Raw genomic sequence first — 18184 nt, 5'->3', positions numbered from 1 at the left:
TAGCCCTGATGGCATTCATTCTTGGTGGAAACGTAATAACAAAATATTTTGTAGTAATCATTAAATTCCGGCCGAAAACAGTGCACGGTTTAAAAAAGAATCATTCCAGTGACGGTCCATTCTTGCGGTCCTGAAATCGCCACTATTTCCGGCCTCTCCAACGCAACTCGTTGTCCAGACGTAAATATGCAGCCGCGCATGCATATTGCATATTCATGTGCAAAATTACTTTCAACTTCGTTTACATGTTCTAAAAAAAGTCCTTATAAAGCCATGAAACGTTCTCAGCTCGGTGCAGTTCGAGGTGATCGAGCAAGTTACTCGATCATTTTCCCCTTCAAGACTGATATCCATTGATATCCCACGATTCAAGAGAAAAATTTTAAATCTCAACTTTTTTTCTCAAGATATAAGAAAAGTTTTATAAAACTTCTCAAATATGCTACACAATACCGTGACGTCATGCTGCCAAATGTCTGTAACATGCTAATACGTCTATGATGCGTCAATTTTGTATAAATTTGGATTGCGCAATATACTGCCTTGGCGCAATGTTTTGGTAGCGACGCAACGGTAAATTGAAAATTGAAATAAGTTGAAGTGGGCGCAACCAGTCGGTGTTTGGGACGACGGTGAAAACAGGGCGCCTGGGGCGATTTGATCAAGGTTCGTGAAATTCACACGTGACGTTTAGCATACATAGAAAGCCCATGGAGGGGGAGAAGTGCTAAATGTCACGTGACTAATATGCCCTCAGGCGCCCTGTTTTCACCGGCGTCCGGTGTTTGAGTGCCGGAGAGGTCTGTGGGGTACATTATCATTATTTTACCTTATTCTAATTGGAGATACCTGTGCCTCGTCCTTAACCGTACCGTTTGCCGTCGACCGTCACTGGCTCCGTAACGCGAGCAGAGTTTACGTTTACTGGATGTGCTTTTTAATTTTTATCTTAGCTCATCGCCTCGGTATGCATTTTGTCACTTTTTCATCTTAACTTTTAATAATGTCTCGTTTATGTTATGCAGGTTGACTCATTAGCATCAACCCACCACGTGGAATGGTCTATAACTAAACAGAACGGAATGAAGCGGAACAGAACTTTTCAGTGGGAATTAATCTCAGTTCAGTTGTTACTTGTTAATTGGGCTAATTGTGTGTTAGCATGACCATGTTGGCCTTGGGACATAGCTTGGCCATAACCTTGGCTTGGCAGCAATGATCGCGGTCATGGCCATGGGCTTAATTTTCATGGGGTCTCAGTCTAGAGACATTCGTCTCACTTGATTTTTATCCATTGGTTGCCTGAATTTTAAAGAATATCACAGAAGTTCTGCTTTCATTGAACCATTGTTCCATTCTGAATTTTGATATTTGATCTGACGTTATTCAAGTGCTCCCACTAGACTTAGAAATAGAACCCTTGAAGTTTTCTTGAAATGCATTAAATTTGTGAGGTACCTAAGGTGGGTAGGTACCTAATAACAGACCATGTTTTTAAGGAGGGCTCATTACTCAAGGCATTTGCCTGGAATTAGATCAAAATTGCCTCTAAAAATATTTGAGTTTGTGAGGCAGGCATTTTCAATGGTAGGTACTGAACTCATCAAGCATCAGTTTTACTGCTATTTCCTAATTGTTATATTTTCTCTTTCATCAGTCTCTATCATTCCTTCTTTCTCATTCATAAATATGCGCCTAAATCTTAACATGTCATTCTTTTCTTGTCAATGTAGGTAATTTGCAAATGAATGACATGCAAATTTACCGTTTTTTTTACCCTTTCAGATTGAGATTCATGAGAAGGTTGCCAAGAGCCAGTTGATGTAAAGGGAATAGTTAAGTGATAACCCTTGTCTTTCAGTATGCCACATAATGGAGTTATCATTGTTCATGTTGGTAAGTATCTTGATCTACAGCTACAGTATTATGAGAAGTGGTAAGGGTCATGCTGAGTTCATTGAAGTGAAACTGTCTTTCTTTTACCACAGCAAGGTTTGTGTGTTTGTTACCAAATACCAACACTTGATGAGTTAGATCAGTGGCAGGCTGCTTAATATGTTATAATTCAAATTTGTGTCCAGGTATCAAGACACAATGTTCCCACTTGCTGTGCTACTGATGCATTTTAAAAATGAAAACTTCTATAAAATAAAACTGCATTGAATCATATTCAATTTGAAAAAAAACTATATTTTCTCCAGTTACTGGGAAGCCACCGCCTACCAGATATATCAGTGTGTTCCTCTAGCAGCACCTTTGTATAGCTTCTCAAGCTACTCGACCCCATTGATCTATTATTCAATTACAATAGATATCAGAGCCAGACAATCTGAATCTGTTTAGACAATAAAATCCGCTCGTTTTACCGGACACGTGCCAGTAGCAGTAGCGTGCTCCGAGGTAGGATGATGTCCGTCACATTGGCAGTTGGTTTCTCTGTATTCGTGTCTCTAACGTATGTGACACCCTTCCTCAGGAGCTGGCTACCACAGCCAGAGCAAGGTGTCCGAGTACCGAAAGGCATGCTCGGACGCGCTTCTCAAGGTAAGAAGACGTCTCTCCCGGCTCCCAGTCCCATCCCCTTCCAGTGACCTACCGCTGCCTCTCAATGACATGGCCCTGTACGAAGCAGTGGCGCGGCGTTGACCATCCCCTAGCGCGCCTATTTCGGGGAGTGGCCGTTTGGCATGACGCACCAGACGTCCTTGTGGGCCGGCCCGGACCGCCCGGCGGGCCACAATGGTGTCAGAACTCAGATCGGACTCGGCGCGATGCATTTGGGTCGGACGGGGAGGGGGTGAAGGGGGGGGGCTGACGCAACAGTCCCCCGGCAGCGGTACTGCTGGCGCTGCTGTACATGGTGGGCTGCCGAAACCGGCCGCCGCCCGGCGTCAGGGAGCCACGTTCCGGCAGGACGCGCCGTGCCAGGCCGGGGCGCGGAAGGGCGGGGGAGGGGTCGCCCTGTGATATCAACATTCAACATCCCAGGGGTCGTTGGGTACGATGGTTGGTGCGCCGGCCGGGCCACCCAACCATGCAGGGGTGACAACTGACACGGCTGGTTTTAGCTACCCACGGAACTGGACTGGTAGTGCCGAGAATGATTGTGATGAATTTTGATTGACGGGAAATGCCGGTCGGTTTTTGGTTGCGGACTAAGGACACCGATTCCGTTCCGCGGCAGAACGGTGGAATTGGGGACTGTGTCGACTGCAGCATAGGGTAGGGATTGGCGTTTTACGGTGCGATCTGTCATACAGAGTCTGAACGGGCTCTGTATACTCTGTGTCTGTATATCTCCTTCAGCGATCATTCTCTGCTGTCAACGAGAACTCCCGCAGCGATAATTTCCCAACCCTCGACCCGACTGCCAACCCCACCAGTGACCCAAGACCCAAATTCGTAATCCATGACCCATGACCTCTGATGGGCGAATTGTGACCTCTGACCGGTGACCCGTGCTCCCTCAGGCGGTGCAGCTGCTGCGCGCCGGTGTCGAGGCGGCCGCCGTGGCCGCCGAGGCCATCTCCGTGCTGGAGGCGGCGGCGTGTACAAACGCCGGGCGCGGCTCGAACCTCACGCTGGACGGCACGGTCGAGTGTGACGCCGGCCTGATGGTGGACCGCGGCGCCGGCGGCCGGTTCGCCGGTGTCGGCGCCGCGCCCCGGCTGGCCCACCCGGTGCGCGTGGCGCTGAGAATGCTGGAGGTGCAGCAGAGAGGACTCTCGCTCGGCAGGGAGCCGCCAAAGTGAGTCTGACAATAGCGTGAATTGCTAGGTTTGGAAATGGAAGGCTGCTCTCTCTGGAAAAAAATAGAGACGGTGAAGTTAACGGTTGTTTATTTTTATGGAAAGCGTTATCTGAAGATAAGACTGTTGTCATCACAGAAAAACAAAGTTATTGAGAACTTCATCCCGAGGTTACAGAACATTGACGTAGCAAACAACTGACAGTTATCGGTGTTCTCGGCTGAGTCATTCAGTTGTCATCAAAATACATTATGGGGTGTTGTATACCTTAGTGTCTGTGTTGGCTAACCCATCAGTACAGAGCTCTCTTAGCCAGCTGTCCAGTCTGTCATCGTCATGTTTAGCCCTCCCTATCCCCACCGGAGCTCTAACTGTGTCTGACCCTTTGCGCCCATCCCCCACCCCCTCCCCCGTCTCCAGTCTACTGGTGGGCGAGGGCGCCGTGCGGTGGGCCGAGGCGCAGTCGCTGCCAGTCAGTCCGGCCAGCCACCTGGTGACCCCCGAGGCACAGCGGCGCTACGACAAGTACCGCCGGTCGCTGGACGAGGTCGACCGAGAGCGGACGGCCGACCGGAAGCGGCCCCGGTTGGAGGCGGCAGACGTAAGGACGGCGCTCGGGGAAGCCGGGGGAGGGACTTTGAAAGGGAAACGGCGTGTTCCAGTGTGTCGTTTAGCAGCTGTGCGTAGGTCCGTGATGAAATAGCACGTGAGGTAGATTTCGCCATTCCTTAGGGAGCGTTTCCTTGAGTTGTGAATATTTGTACGCGTGATTTAACAGATGCTATTCAGCGATCAAACTTCGCTGGAAATATTACCGGCATGCTGCGGCTAAATTTGGAAAGCCGAAGTCGTTATTGTAACACAGTTTGAAGTTTGAAGCCTTGTGAAAGTTTAGTGTGAGAGTTTGAGTACGAATAGGATCCTGGTTCACATAATCGTCATGCTGGAAACTATTTTCAATATTATTACGGCCATTGGTCGATTTATACTGTCTAAAACAAGACTGCAACTGTAAATGCATTATGATGCTGCTTCTTTTGGTTTGGTTGAGCCTGCTGTGTAGTGTAATGCTGTCATCGCGACGCCCCGTCTAAGCATGCGGTGTTCCCCCGACCGAACCCCTCCCAGCATGCAGCCCACGGCGCGACACAAAAGCAGATAATCTGCCGGGAACACCTTGTTTGTCATGGATTCCCGCTAAAATTACGCTAGACCTGCGCCTTTTGGCAGATACAGGTGGTCATTTAACCAACGATTCCTGAAACCAGCACTGTCTTTCAATCACCGTGCTTCACAACCACTAGTTCCAGCAGCATTAGCCAGCCGCCTGTACCGGTCTATGTATGTATGCCGGCAGGAGACGGACAGCGAGCTCCGTGACACGGTGGGTGCCGTGGTCCTGGACTGTTCGGGTCACATCGCAGCCGCCTCCTCCAGCGGCGGCATCATGCTCAAACACCCCGGCAGAGTCGGACAGGTGAGCTGCTCATATAACCCGATGACAGGGAGAGGTCACACTCACAGGGACAAATATCAAACACCCCGGCAGGGTCGGACAGGTGAGCTACTCATATAACCTGATGACAGGGAGAGGTCACACTCACAGGGACAAATATCAAACACCCCGGCAGAGTCGGACAGGTGAGCTACTCATATAACCTGATGACAGGGAGAGGTCACACTCACAGGGACAAATATCAAACACCCCGGCAGAGTCGGACAGGTGAGCTACTCATATAACCTGATGACAGGGAGAGGTCACACTCACAGGGACAAATATCAAACACCCTGGCAGAGTCGGACAGGTGAGCTACTCATATAACCTGATGACAGGGAGAGGTCACACTCACAGGGACAAATATCAAACACCCCGGCAGAGTCGGACAGGTGAGCTACTCATATAACCTGATGACAGGGAGAGGTCACACTCACAGGGACAAATATCAAACACCCCGGCAGAGTCGGACAGGTGAGCTACTCATATAACCTGATGACAGGGAGAGGTCACACTCACAGGGACAAATATCAAACACCCCGGCAGAGTCGGACAGGTGAGCTACTCATATAACCTGATGACAGGGAGAGGTCACACTCACAGGGACAAATATCAAACACCCCGGCAGAGTCGGACAGGTGAGCTACTCATATAACCTGATGACAGGGAGAGGTCACACTCACAGGGACAAATATCAAACACCCCGGCAGAGTCGGACAGGTGAGCTACTCATATAACCTGATGACAGGGAGAGGTCACACTCACAGGGACAAATATCAAACACCCCGGCAGGGTCGGACAGGTGAGCTACTCATATAACCTGATGACAGGGAGAGGTCACACTCACAGGGACAAATATCAAACACCCCGGCAGAGTCGGACAGGTGAGCTACTCATATAACCTGATGACAGGGAGAGGTCACACTCACAGGGACAAATATCAAACACCCCGGCAGAGTCGGACAGGTGAGCTACTCATATAACCTGATGACAGGGAGAGGTCACACTCACAGGGACAAATATCAAACACCCCGGCAGAGTCGGACAGGTGAGCTACTCATATAACCTGATGACAGGGAGAGGTCACACTCACAGGGACAAATATCAAACACCCCGGCAGAGTCGGACAGGTGAGCTACTCATATAACCTGATGACAGGGAGAGGTCACACTCACAGGGACAAATATCAAACACCCCGGCAGAGTCGGACAGGTGAGCTACTCATATAACCTGATGACAGGGAGAGGTCACACTCACAGGGACAAATATCAAACACCCCGGCAGAGTCGGACAGGTGAGCTACTCATATAACCTGATGACAGGGAGAGGTCACACTCACAGGGACAAATATCAAACACCCCGGCAGAGTCGGACAGGTGAGCTACTCATATAACCTGATGACAGGGAGAGGTCACACTCACAGGGACAAATATCAAACACCCCGGCAGAGTCGGACAGGTGAGCTACTCATATAACCTGATGACAGGGAGAGGTCACACTCACAGGGACAAATATCAAACACCCCGGCAGAGTCGGACAGGTGAGCTACTCATATAACCTGATGACAGGGAGAGGTCACACTCACAGGGACAAATATCAAACACCCCGGCAGGGTCGGACAGGTGAGCTACTCATATAACCTGATGACAGGGAGAGGTCACACTCACAGGGACAAATATCAAACACCCCGGCAGAGTCGGACAGGTGAGCTACTCATATAACCTGATGACAGGGAGAGGTCACACTCACAGGGACAAATATCAAACACCCCGGCAGGGTCGGACAGGTGAGCTACTCATATAACCTGATGACAGGGAGAGGTCACACTCACAGGGACAAATATCAAACACCCCGGCAGAGTCGGACAGGTGAGCTACTCATATAACCTGATGACAGGGAGAGGTCACACTCACAGGGACAAATATCAAACACCCCGGCAGAGTCGGACAGGTGAGCTACTCATATAACCTGATGACAGGGAGAGGTCACACTCACAGGGACAAATATCAAACACCCTGGCAGAGTCGGACAGGTGAGCTACTCATATAACCTGATGACAGGGAGAGGTCACACTCACAGGGACAAATATCAAACACCCCGGCAGAGTCGGACAGGTGAGCTACTCATATAACCTGATGACAGGGAGAGGTCACACTCACAGGGACAAATATCAAACACCCCGGCAGAGTCGGACAGGTGAGCTACTCATATAACCTGATGACAGGGAGAGGTCACACTCACAGGGACAAATATCAAACACCCCGGCAGAGTCGGACAGGTGAGCTACTCATATAACCTGATGACAGGGAGAGGTCACACTCACAGGGACAAATATCAAACACCCTGGCAGAGTCGGACAGGTGAGCTACTCATATAACCTGATGACAGGGAGAGGTCACACTCACAGGGACAAATATCAAACACCCCGGCAGAGTCGGACAGGTGAGCTACTCATATAACCTGATGACAGGGAGAGGTCACACTCACAGGGACAAATATCAAACACCCCGGCAGAGTCGGACAGGTGAGCTACTCATATAACCTGATGACAGGGAGAGGTCACACTCACAGGGACAAATATCAAACACCCCGGCAGAGTCGGACAGGTGAGCTACTCATATAACCTGATGACAGGGAGAGGTCACACTCACAGGGACAAATATCAAACACCCCGGCAGAGTCGGACAGGTGAGCTACTCATATAACCTGATGACAGGGAGAGGTCACACTCACAGGGACAAATATCAAACACCCCGGCAGAGTCGGACAGGTGAGCTACTCATATAACCTGATGACAGGGAGAGGTCACACTCACAGGGACAAATATCAAACACCCCGGCAGAGTCGGACAGGTGAGCTACTCATATAACCTGATGACAGGGAGAGGTCACACTCACAGGGACAAATATCAAACACCCCGGCAGAGTCGGACAGGTGAGCTACTCATATAACCTGATGACAGGGAGAGGTCACACTCACAGGGACAAATATCAAACACCCCGGCAGGGTCGGACAGGTGAGCTACTCATATAACCTGATGACAGGGAGAGGTCACACTCACAGGGACAAATATCAAACACCCCGGCAGGGTCGGACAGGTGAGCTACTCATATAACCTGATGACAGGGAGAGGTCACACTCACAGGGACAAATATCAAACACCCCGGCAGGGTCGGACAGGTGAGCTACTCATATAACCTGATGACAGGGAGAGGTCACACTCACAGGGACAAATATCAAACACCCCGGCAGGGTCGGACAGGTGAGCTACTCATATAACCTGATGACAGGGAGAGGTCACACTCACAGGGACAAATATCAAACACCCCGGCAGGGTCGGACAGGTGAGCTACTCATATAACCTGATGACAGGGAGAGGTCACACTCACAGGGACAAATATCAAACACCCCGGCAGAGTCGGACAGGTGAGCTACTCATATAACCTGATGACAGGGAGAGGTCACACTCACAGGGACAAATATCAAACACCCCGGCAGGGTCGGACAGGTGAGCTACTCATATAACCTGATGACAGGGAGAGGTCACACTCACAGGGACAAATATCAAACACCCCGGCAGGGTCGGACAGGTGAGCTACTCATATAACCTGATGACAGGGAGAGGTCACACTCACAGGGACAAATATCAAACACCCCGGCAGGGTCGGACAGGTGAGCTACTCATATAACCTGATGACAGGGAGAGGTCACACTCACAGGGACAAATATCAAACACCCCGGCAGAGTCGGACAGGTGAGCTACTCATATAACCTGATGACAGGGAGAGGTCACACTCACAGGGACAAATATCAAACACCCCGGCAGAGTCGGACAGGTGAGCTACTCATATAACCTGATGACAGGGAGAGGTCACACTCACAGGGACAAATATCAAACACCCCGGCAGAGTCGGACAGGTGAGCTACTCATATAACCTGATGACAGGGAGAGGTCACACTCACAGGGACAAATATCAAACACCCCGGCAGAGTCGGACAGGTGAGCTACTCATATAACCTGATGACAGGGAGAGGTCACACTCACAGGGACAAATATCAAACACCCCGGCAGGGTCGGACAGGTGAGCTACTCATATAACCTGATGACAGGGAGAGGTCACACTCACAGGGACAAATATCAAACACCCCGGCAGGGTCGGACAGGTGAGCTACTCATATAACCTGATGACAGGGAGAGGTCACACTCACAGGGACAAATATCAAACACCCCGGCAGAGTCGGACAGGTGAGCTACTCATATAACCTGATGACAGGGAGAGGTCACACTCACAGGGACAAATATCAAACACCCCGGCAGGGTCGGACAGGTGAGCTACTCATATAACCTGATGACAGGGAGAGGTCACACTCACAGGGACAAATATCAAACACCCCGGCAGGGTCGGACAGGTGAGCTACTCATATAACCTGATGACAGGGAGAGGTCACACTCACAGGGACAAATATCAAACACCCCGGCAGAGTCGGACAGGTGAGCTACTCATATAACCTGATGACAGGGAGAGGTCACACTCACAGGGACAAATATCAAACACCCCGGCAGAGTCGGACAGGTGAGCTACTCATATAACCTGATGACAGGGAGAGGTCACACTCACAGGGACAAATATCAAACACCCCGGCAGAGTCGGACAGGTGAGCTACTCATATAACCTGATGACAGGGAGAGGTCACACTCACAGGGACAAATATCAAACACCCCGGCAGAGTCGGACAGGTGAGCTACTCATATAACCTGATGACAGGGAGAGGTCACACTCACAGGGACAAATATCAAACACCCCGGCAGAGTCGGACAGGTGAGCTACTCATATAACCTGATGACAGGGAGAGGTCACACTCACAGGGACAAATATCAAACACCCCGGCAGAGTCGGACAGGTGAGCTACTCATATAACCTGATGACAGGGAGAGGTCACACTCACAGGGACAAATATCAAACACCCCGGCAGAGTCGGACAGGTGAGCTACTCATATAACCTGATGACAGGGAGAGGTCACACTCACAGGGACAAATATCAAACACCCCGGCAGAGTCGGACAGGTGAGCTACTCATATAACCTGATGACAGGGAGAGGTCACACTCACAGGGACAAATATCAAACACCCCGGCAGAGTCGGACAGGTGAGCTACTCATATAACCTGATGACAGGGAGAGGTCACACTCACAGGGACAAATATCAAACACCCCGGCAGAGTCGGACAGGTGAGCTACTCATATAACCTGATGACAGGGAGAGGTCACACTCACAGGGACAAATATCAAACACCCCGGCAGAGTCGGACAGGTGAGCTACTCATATAACCTGATGACAGGGAGAGGTCACACTCACAGGGACAAATATCAAACACCCCGGCAGGGTCGGACAGGTGAGCTACTCATATAACCTGATGACAGGGAGAGGTCACACTCACAGGGACAAATATCAAACACCCCGGCAGGGTCGGACAGGTGAGCTGCTCATATAACCTGATGACAGGGAGAGGTCACACTCACAGGGACAAATATCAAACACCCCGGCAGAGTCGGACAGGTGAGCTACTCATATAACCTGATGACAGGGAGAGGTCACACTCACAGGGACAAATATCAAACACCCTGGCAGGGTCGGACAGGTGAGCTACTCATATAACCTGATGACAGGGAGAGGTCACACTCACAGGGACAAATATCAAACACCCTGGCAGGGTCGGACAGGTGAGCTACTCATATAACCTGATGACAGGGAGAGGTCACACTCACAGGGACAAATATCAAACACCCCGGCAGAGTCGGACAGGTGAGCTGCTCATATAACCCGACACAGACACAGACCAGCTGAGGAGAGGTCACGTACTCCTACACAGACACACGGGGCGGCAGGGGGGTCACACCGGGACAGATATGAAACACCCCGGACGAGAGGGACAGCTGGGAGGTCACGTACCCCAATGGAACGGACGTCACATACTCAACGCAGAAAAGGAAGGCCACAATGTGACCTGTGTGTGTCTGCTGTCACATTGTGACAGACAGCTGTCACATTGTGATGTGACGGCTGTCCCTGATTGGCCAGATCAGGTCACGGTTGTACCGATGATGTCACATACCCTATACGGAAAAGGGAATCTCGGTAGGAAAAGTGGGCTGACATGGGGGCGAGTGGGGTCACAACAGAAGAGTACGCGAGGTCATACGCCATAGTGGCTCACGTTAGGTGACAGTGGGACAGATGGTAGAGCTCACGTTAGGTTACAGTGGGACAGATGGTAGGAAAAGATGTGAGTTCAAACATTGCGCGTTCCACTGGCACAGCTCTCGGATATGTGCCCTCCCCTCCCCAGAGACCCGTTTCTATTTGTGACTGTTTCCTTTTGCCACCGTAGCAGTTTCAGTTCAGTGACTGGCATCGGAATTGGGCGGACCTACCCTGGCTATCTCCCCGAGCACTGGCCTGGGCTATGTCGCAATACGGAACAGGAACGTTGAGCAATAGTTTGCTATTTTAGCTGCGCAGTCCTGGCACCGACTGCTGGACCCTATGGCTCAAGATGGGGAAATGTTTTAGGATTGACGTCGATACATGTTGAGTTCATTCACATTGAGACAATTTATGGACGCCCACACGCAACGCTATGTGAGTTTCCACTTGTCAAATCAAATCTTCGAGGGTACTGACGTCGGTTTCGTCTGGTCTTGCACTTTTGGCCATAGACCGTGGGGAAAAGCTGCCACCAATGTTCAACTCTAGGCCCTCGGCCATTTACAGTCCTCGCTGATAGCCTTCCCGACTCCCGGGCACGGGGCGCCCCTGACGGCATCATTAGGAACCACTCTGAAAGGACGGTAATGGGGAGGAGGCTCTGTACCACGCCTGTTTATTGATTGGGCTCCATCAAAATTGCGCAAGGCGGATATGGGCCGCCTGGAACATGTACCAGCTAAAGGCCTGAGCCCGATGATAATTTAGTTAATGGAGTTGGAATTGGCAGCAGCGGTGGGTGTGTGGTAATCCCACATAGCTATGAACGGCGCTCGCCATAACAGCAGTCTGGGTCATTAGTTCACCGGTGTTTCCGCCAGGAGACGGCGTGGTGTGTTGAGCCCATATGTAATTATGTATCGGCAGGTGGCAGTGGGTTAGCTAGTTCACCCGTAGTATCCGCCAGGTCTGTAGGTAGGTTGACTGCCGCGTGTGGTCTGTTTGTTCTTAGTTCCCCATATATCCGCCAGGCGGAGTGTTTGGCTCAGGCTGCCGTATCGTATTGCGTGCGTTCGGCATCCGGAAATCATGTAGAATTATCCCGGATCAGTGAGAATTATCGGAGTTCACGTTCGGTATCGCGACAACGAAAAATTCTCCCAGACAATTATTCCGCGCTGGGGAGAATCTGCGGACATGGGGCGTTTTCTGGAAAACTGGATGTTTTCCGTGTTGAGGTGGGAGGTATTTTTGATAGTGGTGATCAAATGGTTTTTGCTTTTGATTTCTAAAGATAAACTGTAAGATGTGATGGCATATTGTGTATGATGCAATATCGTAAATAACTAAAGGTGTTTGGAAGCTCGAAAATCAAAAGTAAGCCAAATTTCTGTGACCGTCCAGGGATGACATCCGTGATGCCGAACGCTCAAGTGAGGGGTATTATCCCGTGGATAATTCTCCCCTAAACGGGGCGTACCGAACGAAGGTTGTCACCAATAATTTTCCGACCGAGAATATCCAAAGGATATTTTCCGGATGCCGAACGCACGCATTGTTAGCTCTCGTGTCTCCGCCAGGTGGCGGTGTTTGCGGCTGCTGGACAGTGTGTTAGTTCTCCGTGTCTCCACCAGGCGGCGGTGTTTGGCTGCTGGGCGGACTGGGCCAAGGCCCTAAATAAATGGGCGGTGTGTTAGTTCCCTGTGTCTCCACCAGGCGGCGGTGTTTGGCTGCGGCTGCTGGGCGGACGCGGCCGCCACCACTGGTCGGTACGGCGTGGGCGTCTCCACCTCCGGCACCGGCGAACAGCTCGTGATGAGCTGCCTGGCGCGGCGCGTGGCGGCCGAAATCAGCCGCTCCGAGCACGCCATCCAGGGACTCCAGCTGGGACTCAAACGAGGATTCTTAGGTGGGTATAGGCTCGTCGTGACGGTCTGTCTGTCAGGGGATCACCACCCGTCCGTCGTTTCCATCCTCAGGATGCTGAAATCCTTCTCCACGCCGCAACACCCTGGGCTGGACAGGCACTATTATCTCATGCGGGCTGCTCCCTTGGAGCGGCACCGCTGCTCCTGAGGGAGCGCACCCCGTAGCCGGGTGCAGAGAGTGCTTGGAGGGCTGGCCGGCCTGTCCATTCGGACGGGCTCAGTCCCGGCGACTCTCTAGGGTGTCTGTACAATGTCTCTCCCTAATTCCTATCGTCCTTCCGGCTTTAAAATGGTCTTGTCAGACCGACAGGGCCTAACCCAACAAAATAAAACAAACAAACAAAAGGGATCACCGGCCTAGCCAAACAACGTTCGGATGCCCGATACCAGCTGCCCTGCTAAGTGCTAGATAACCGATATTGTGATATTATCATTCATAACGTGTCTGCGATGTTGTGTGAGAAACTTTTCAACACCGTTCAGCTGTCCGGTATCTATGTCCATCAGTTGACTTCGCCGATGCGTGCGTGGGACAGATCGCTGCGAGCCTCAGATGCGAATCATTCACTAACCTCCCTTGTCCTGAGTCCAACAAGCCTGGGCCATGCTCTACATCAGGCCGTCCTCTCCCGTCCTGTGCCGTCTGACCGTCTTCTTTCTGTTAGCTGTCGTTTCCCCAATGTCACCGTCCCCCGGGTCCGGTCGCCCCCTTTCCCGCTTTGACCGTCTTCCCTCGCGTCTCAGGTTCCCACTACGTCCCGCCGAGCAGCCAGCGTCTGGCGGGGGCCATCGCGCTCCGACACGACCCCGGCCTCGGCGCCGTGGACGTATCCTGGGGACACTGCACCGCCAGCTTCGTCCTAGGGTATATGGCCGCCAACTCCGACAGTCCTCAGGTGAGTGGGCGACGGGTGGCAAGGAAGAGTAGAAGTAGACTAGAATAGAGTAGAGGCAGGCTTAGACTGAGCCAGTTTGGAGGTAGCTGACAGACAGAAATGAAATCTGACATAGAAGAGCGGTAGGGTTGAGGGCTGACTTGAAGGAAGACAGCGGAATGCTAGGCGGGATAAATTGGACAATGATGAGCGGGTGAATATGACCGGCAGGTCGCTCTTCCAATGTGCAGCGAAAAGTCATACCCAGCTGTTCTGTGCATCGGTCCGTATGCTAGAGTAAACAAGTTTAAGGAATAAATCGTACCGGATACGAATGACGAAAATAACGGTGCCATTGATGCCTTGCTGCTTTGACTGACCTCTATCGTCCCTCCCCAGACACTCTGCTCGCGACTACCGCCGGAGGGCACGCCGGGCGCCACAGTGCTCTCTCAGGCAGTCTCCATACGCTGCGGACCCTGTGCCGAGCACGAGCCGCGCGACCGTCCGGCGAGCGGCGCCGAGTGGGCGGCGGGGGGAGCTGACGGCGAGCAGGGCGCGCCCGGACTCTGACGGAGCCGGGGATAGACGAGCGCTGGTACAAACCGACACGGGTGCCGCCGACCGACGGGCCAACACGACAGGGATCTCCCGCCCGCTCCGCGGCTACGCTGAGTCGCGTCCTGACACGCACAGTGTTATATCTTGACATGCGTCGTGTCGCCGGCCGGCCGCGGAATCGACAAGAGTGTCCTCACAGATGTGACTCTCAAGGCGGTCGGCCTAAGCCACCCGGTGGAACTATGCAGCCGTGTAGTGCCAACACCCACATCGCACTTCGTTTCTGCTGAACGTCTGACAGCGCACACTGGATTCCGGACTACCTCAGCTGCGTCGCAGCGCCGCGCCGCCGGTCAGCACCTCATCTGTGTGTTAGGGACTCGGTGATTGCGACGGTGACCTAGAGAAGACTTGAGACTGGGATCGGGGCGAATCTCCCCCCCGGTGCGGGCCGACAGAACGGGCTTCGTGCAGCGAGCTTAGCCGGACGGTTCGTGGACGGTTGTTAGGGCAGAGTGGTGGCGCCAAACAAGGGCATCCATACGTCAGTTTTACTGGCGGAATTACGAGTACCTTTTACTGAGTTCGCGCCCGCGTCGTGTTGTAATGTCTGACAAAATACAGCCATTGCTGCCATGCCTCCATAAGGTCATGTATTTTCGATTTCACGACACTTCATCACATTTCTTTCGGGCTCTTCTTCGCCCGATATCTTAACAAACCCGCTTCTCATACCTTTCCCTCACGGCGGCTGTGGGTCAGAGCTGCTGTTTCCAGACAAATTCCTCGCGGTAGGGCCGCTCGGGGTCGGCGGCCTCGCAGCTCTCGGAGCAGGTGTAGACGGCCAGGGTACCCCAGTCGACGCTGTCGCCCATCTCGTCCAGATCCAGGTGGTTGAGCAGCTGCGGCAGAATCTAACGGACGGACGGACGGACGTCAGACGCGGCGGAATAGGAGGCCGTGGGCGGGTGGGAGGCGGGACGATTTCGCTGGTGAGGGATCACTTGACATCGCAAGCAGTATCGGGCACTTTTATTTACCGTGAACATTGAAAAAGTTAATAATTAGCCGACCATATTAGTCAAAACGCAATTCGACGCACAATAGCGTGTCTTGCAAACTTTTCACATAACCATATCCGTAAGCTTTTCTATGATTGAATGAATTTTGCCACCCCCCCCCCCCCCGTTTTCTCTGACTAAAAGTGTTGCGCATTCAGACCTCTACAGTCTGCAAACAGTCCGGCACCCTCACCTGGAACTCGAAGTGCCGTTTGGCGCCACAGGAACAGTTGGGTATGTCCGTCTCGGCGGGCTGGTGGTCTTTGCTGACCCAAAGTGGCGCCCCGCCGCGCCAGTACCGGATCACCTGCTCCGGCTCGCGCGCCACGCGCTTCCGAAAGCGCGCGAACACCGGGTCGTCGCCGCTCGAGGAGGCCATCTTGTCCAGCTCGTCCACGTCGGCATCTGGACGACGGAGGAGGGGCGATGAGGGGTGATGCTTTATGTCCATGTCAGTCATGCAGCATGACTTTCCAAATACGCCAGAAGGCACAGAGGGGAAAAGTGGTCAAAGGAGAATAACGAGTAGCTATTTAAATAAAGATAAGCGTATTTCTACTCAATTACAGAAAAGGCTAATTGAATTGAGTAACTTGAACCTCAATCAATATTCAAAATTATCAAAAAACATGCGTTCATTGATTCATTGACGTAAGGAATATCTTCGTTGATTCATGACGTAAGGAATATCTTCCAACTTCGCTTCGCGAATAAAGCGGATCGAAAAGGGTTCCGGCCAAGAGCAAGCTTACTGCTTACCGGGAAGAGCCTCGATCTTGTCCTTGATGAGTGACGCGTAGTCGGCCATACGTTCTTCCTCTGTCTTCTCACGCTTCTTGGAGTCAGCCGGCTCGTCCTCAATGACCACCTCGGATTCTGGCAGCAGGAACTTCTGGCTCCCGGAGCCGGCGCCGCCAGCCTCTAAACAAAACAGCGAGGGACGTCAAAAGGTAGCACGGAGTCGCGGTTGTCAATAGTGACTGAAAAGTAATATCAGCAAATATAATCATCGTTAAACCATAGCAAAGAAATGAGCGCAAAAATGACGTGAAAATTAGTCATGCGTCGATCTAGATGTGAGGTGACGTTTTTCCGACGCTAACCCAAAAGCTAAACCACAAACCTTTGCATTTTTTCTTATGTCCATGTTTCCAGTCGATGGCCTGGTGCTCTCGGCTGCAGTAGTACACCTTCTTGCAGATGGAGCAGTTCTTGGTGCCCAGACAGCCGCAGACGGCGCACAGCGTCACGTGGTGCTCGGCCGAGTGCTCGTCGGGCCCCAGCAGCGGCCGCTCCTCCTGCGGCGTGTCAGGGTAGTAGGGGTTCTCCAGCGGCAGCTGACAGCGCAGCGCCGCCACGCCGCCCGACGGCCGCTGCGAGCACTCGGGCCGCCGGCAGATGAACACGAACACGGTACGGTGGAAGCAGCCGGCTCGCTCCTCGATCGGCGCATACAGCTGGCAGAGGAAGACGAGCGGCGCGCTGCAGTGACCGCACCGCAGCGCCTCAGACGGCGGCAGGTGGCGCAGCTCCAGCCACGCGGGTCGGCCGCCCACCTTGGTCGGGAAGTAGCGGCTCACCAGCTTCCAGGGCTCTGTGCGCTCTACAAATCCGAGCTGGATGTCTTGGTGGTCGCCAGATGCCTTCTTGTCTTCACTGGCAGCAGCCATGACATGAGTTGCAGTGTGCAAATGTCACAGTAGCAAACCTCTGCCAGCCACACCTGTGAACAAAAACCAGCCAGAATGTGCTAAAAATGCTAACAGTGGCCACGGTGTGGTGACGTAACGCATAGATTTCAATGTAACTTCAAATTGTTCCAACAGAAACTGGTAATTACAACTTTGAATTTCACTATTTCTTTGGCCACATTGTACCTGACAAGCATTAATTAACATGACATTTTAAATCTTAAAAAGCCATAATTTAGGTAGGTATCCTGTTGAACATGATTTTGCTTAATTTTCCCCTCTTGTCTTGACCCACCCATGTTTGGCATGTACTTCACCAGAAGATAAGAACAACCGAAACAAACTTTAAATTTCGTTAGCCTAACTTACATACCAATTGATAAGCTTTCGGATCCAATTTACACGCAAAACGACAACAGTAAATACAACACACGTGCGCGCAGTGTGCGCTTCGCGTGATCGCTGAATGAGACCTTGTTCGTAAAATAGCTATTGACCCTTGATCTGGTGACATATTTAAATAAGTCTCTAGATAATGAAAACATCTTTCGATCAAAAGGTGAAAAAATATAAAGAAGCTGAAAAGGCAATGTTTTGTGAGTGATTCTTTATTTCTAA

At 51.8% G+C, this 18184-nt stretch overlaps 2 protein-coding genes across 11 annotated transcripts; one reads left to right on the top strand and one right to left on the bottom strand.

Moving 5' to 3' along the window:
* Positions 1-168: 168 nt before the first annotated feature.
* On the top strand, positions 169-15458 carry LOC122366975 (threonine aspartase 1-like). 9 transcript variants are annotated; one of them, XM_043339703.1, is made up of 10 exons: positions 782-800; positions 1786-1896; positions 2477-2544; positions 3471-3604; positions 3656-3748; positions 4170-4350; positions 5107-5226; positions 13167-13359; positions 14123-14274; positions 14653-15458. In XM_043339703.1, the coding sequence occupies exons 2-10, from the start codon at positions 1863-1865 to the stop codon at positions 14824-14826; spliced, it is 1149 nt and encodes a 382-aa protein (XP_043195638.1). In that variant the 5' UTR covers positions 782-800; positions 1786-1862; the 3' UTR covers positions 14827-15458. The 9 variants fall into 9 exon arrangements, with proteins under 9 accessions (XP_043195635.1, XP_043195632.1, XP_043195630.1 ...); XM_043339701.1 differs by having other exon boundaries at positions 784-809; XM_043339700.1 differs by lacking the exon at positions 782-800 and adding an exon at positions 169-180 and having other exon boundaries at positions 3471-3748.
* Positions 15442-18042, bottom strand: LOC122366977 (programmed cell death protein 2-like). Of its 2 annotated transcripts, none has more exons than XM_043339704.1 (5): positions 17940-18042; positions 16999-17598; positions 16635-16796; positions 16069-16280; positions 15442-15728 (listed from the first exon to the last, which is right to left on the bottom strand). In XM_043339704.1, the coding sequence occupies exons 2-5, from the start codon at positions 17543-17545 to the stop codon at positions 15573-15575; spliced, it is 1077 nt and encodes a 358-aa protein (XP_043195639.1). In that variant the 5' UTR covers positions 17546-17598; positions 17940-18042; the 3' UTR covers positions 15442-15572. The 2 variants fall into 2 exon arrangements, with proteins under 2 accessions (XP_043195639.1, XP_043195640.1); XM_043339705.1 differs by having other exon boundaries at positions 17862-17992.
* Between the last annotated feature and the right edge of the window lie 142 nt (positions 18043-18184).

The sequence above is a fragment of the Amphibalanus amphitrite genome, unplaced genomic scaffold (assembly GCF_019059575.1).
Source record: "Amphibalanus amphitrite isolate SeventyFive unplaced genomic scaffold, NRLGWU_Aamphi_draft 000842F_arrow, whole genome shotgun sequence".
NCBI classification, from domain to species: Eukaryota; Metazoa; Arthropoda; class Thecostraca; order Balanomorpha; family Balanidae; genus Amphibalanus; species Amphibalanus amphitrite.
This window is presented reverse-complemented; position numbering and strand designations above follow the sequence as displayed.

Coding starts and splice junctions, on each gene's coding strand:
- LOC122366975 (XM_043339700.1), top strand. CDS start 1,863: ATGCCACATAATGGAGTTATCATTGTTCATGTTG. Junction 2,545..3,470: donor GCTCGGACGCGCTTCTCAAG/GTAAGAAGACGT, acceptor GTGCTCCCTCAG/GCGGTGCAGCTGCTGCGCGC. Junction 14,275..14,652: donor CCAACTCCGACAGTCCTCAG/GTGAGTGGGCGA, acceptor GTCCCTCCCCAG/ACACTCTGCTCGCGACTACC.
- LOC122366977 (XM_043339704.1), bottom strand. CDS start 17,545: ATGGCTGCTGCCAGTGAAGACAAGAAGGCATCTGGCGACCACCAAGAC. Junction 16,797..16,998: donor ACATAAGAAAAAATGCAAAG/GTTTGTGGTTTA, acceptor TGTTTTGTTTAG/AGGCTGGCGGCGCCGGCTCC. Junction 16,281..16,634: donor CAAGATCGAGGCTCTTCCCG/GTAAGCAGTAAG, acceptor TCCGTCGTCCAG/ATGCCGACGTGGACGAGCTG.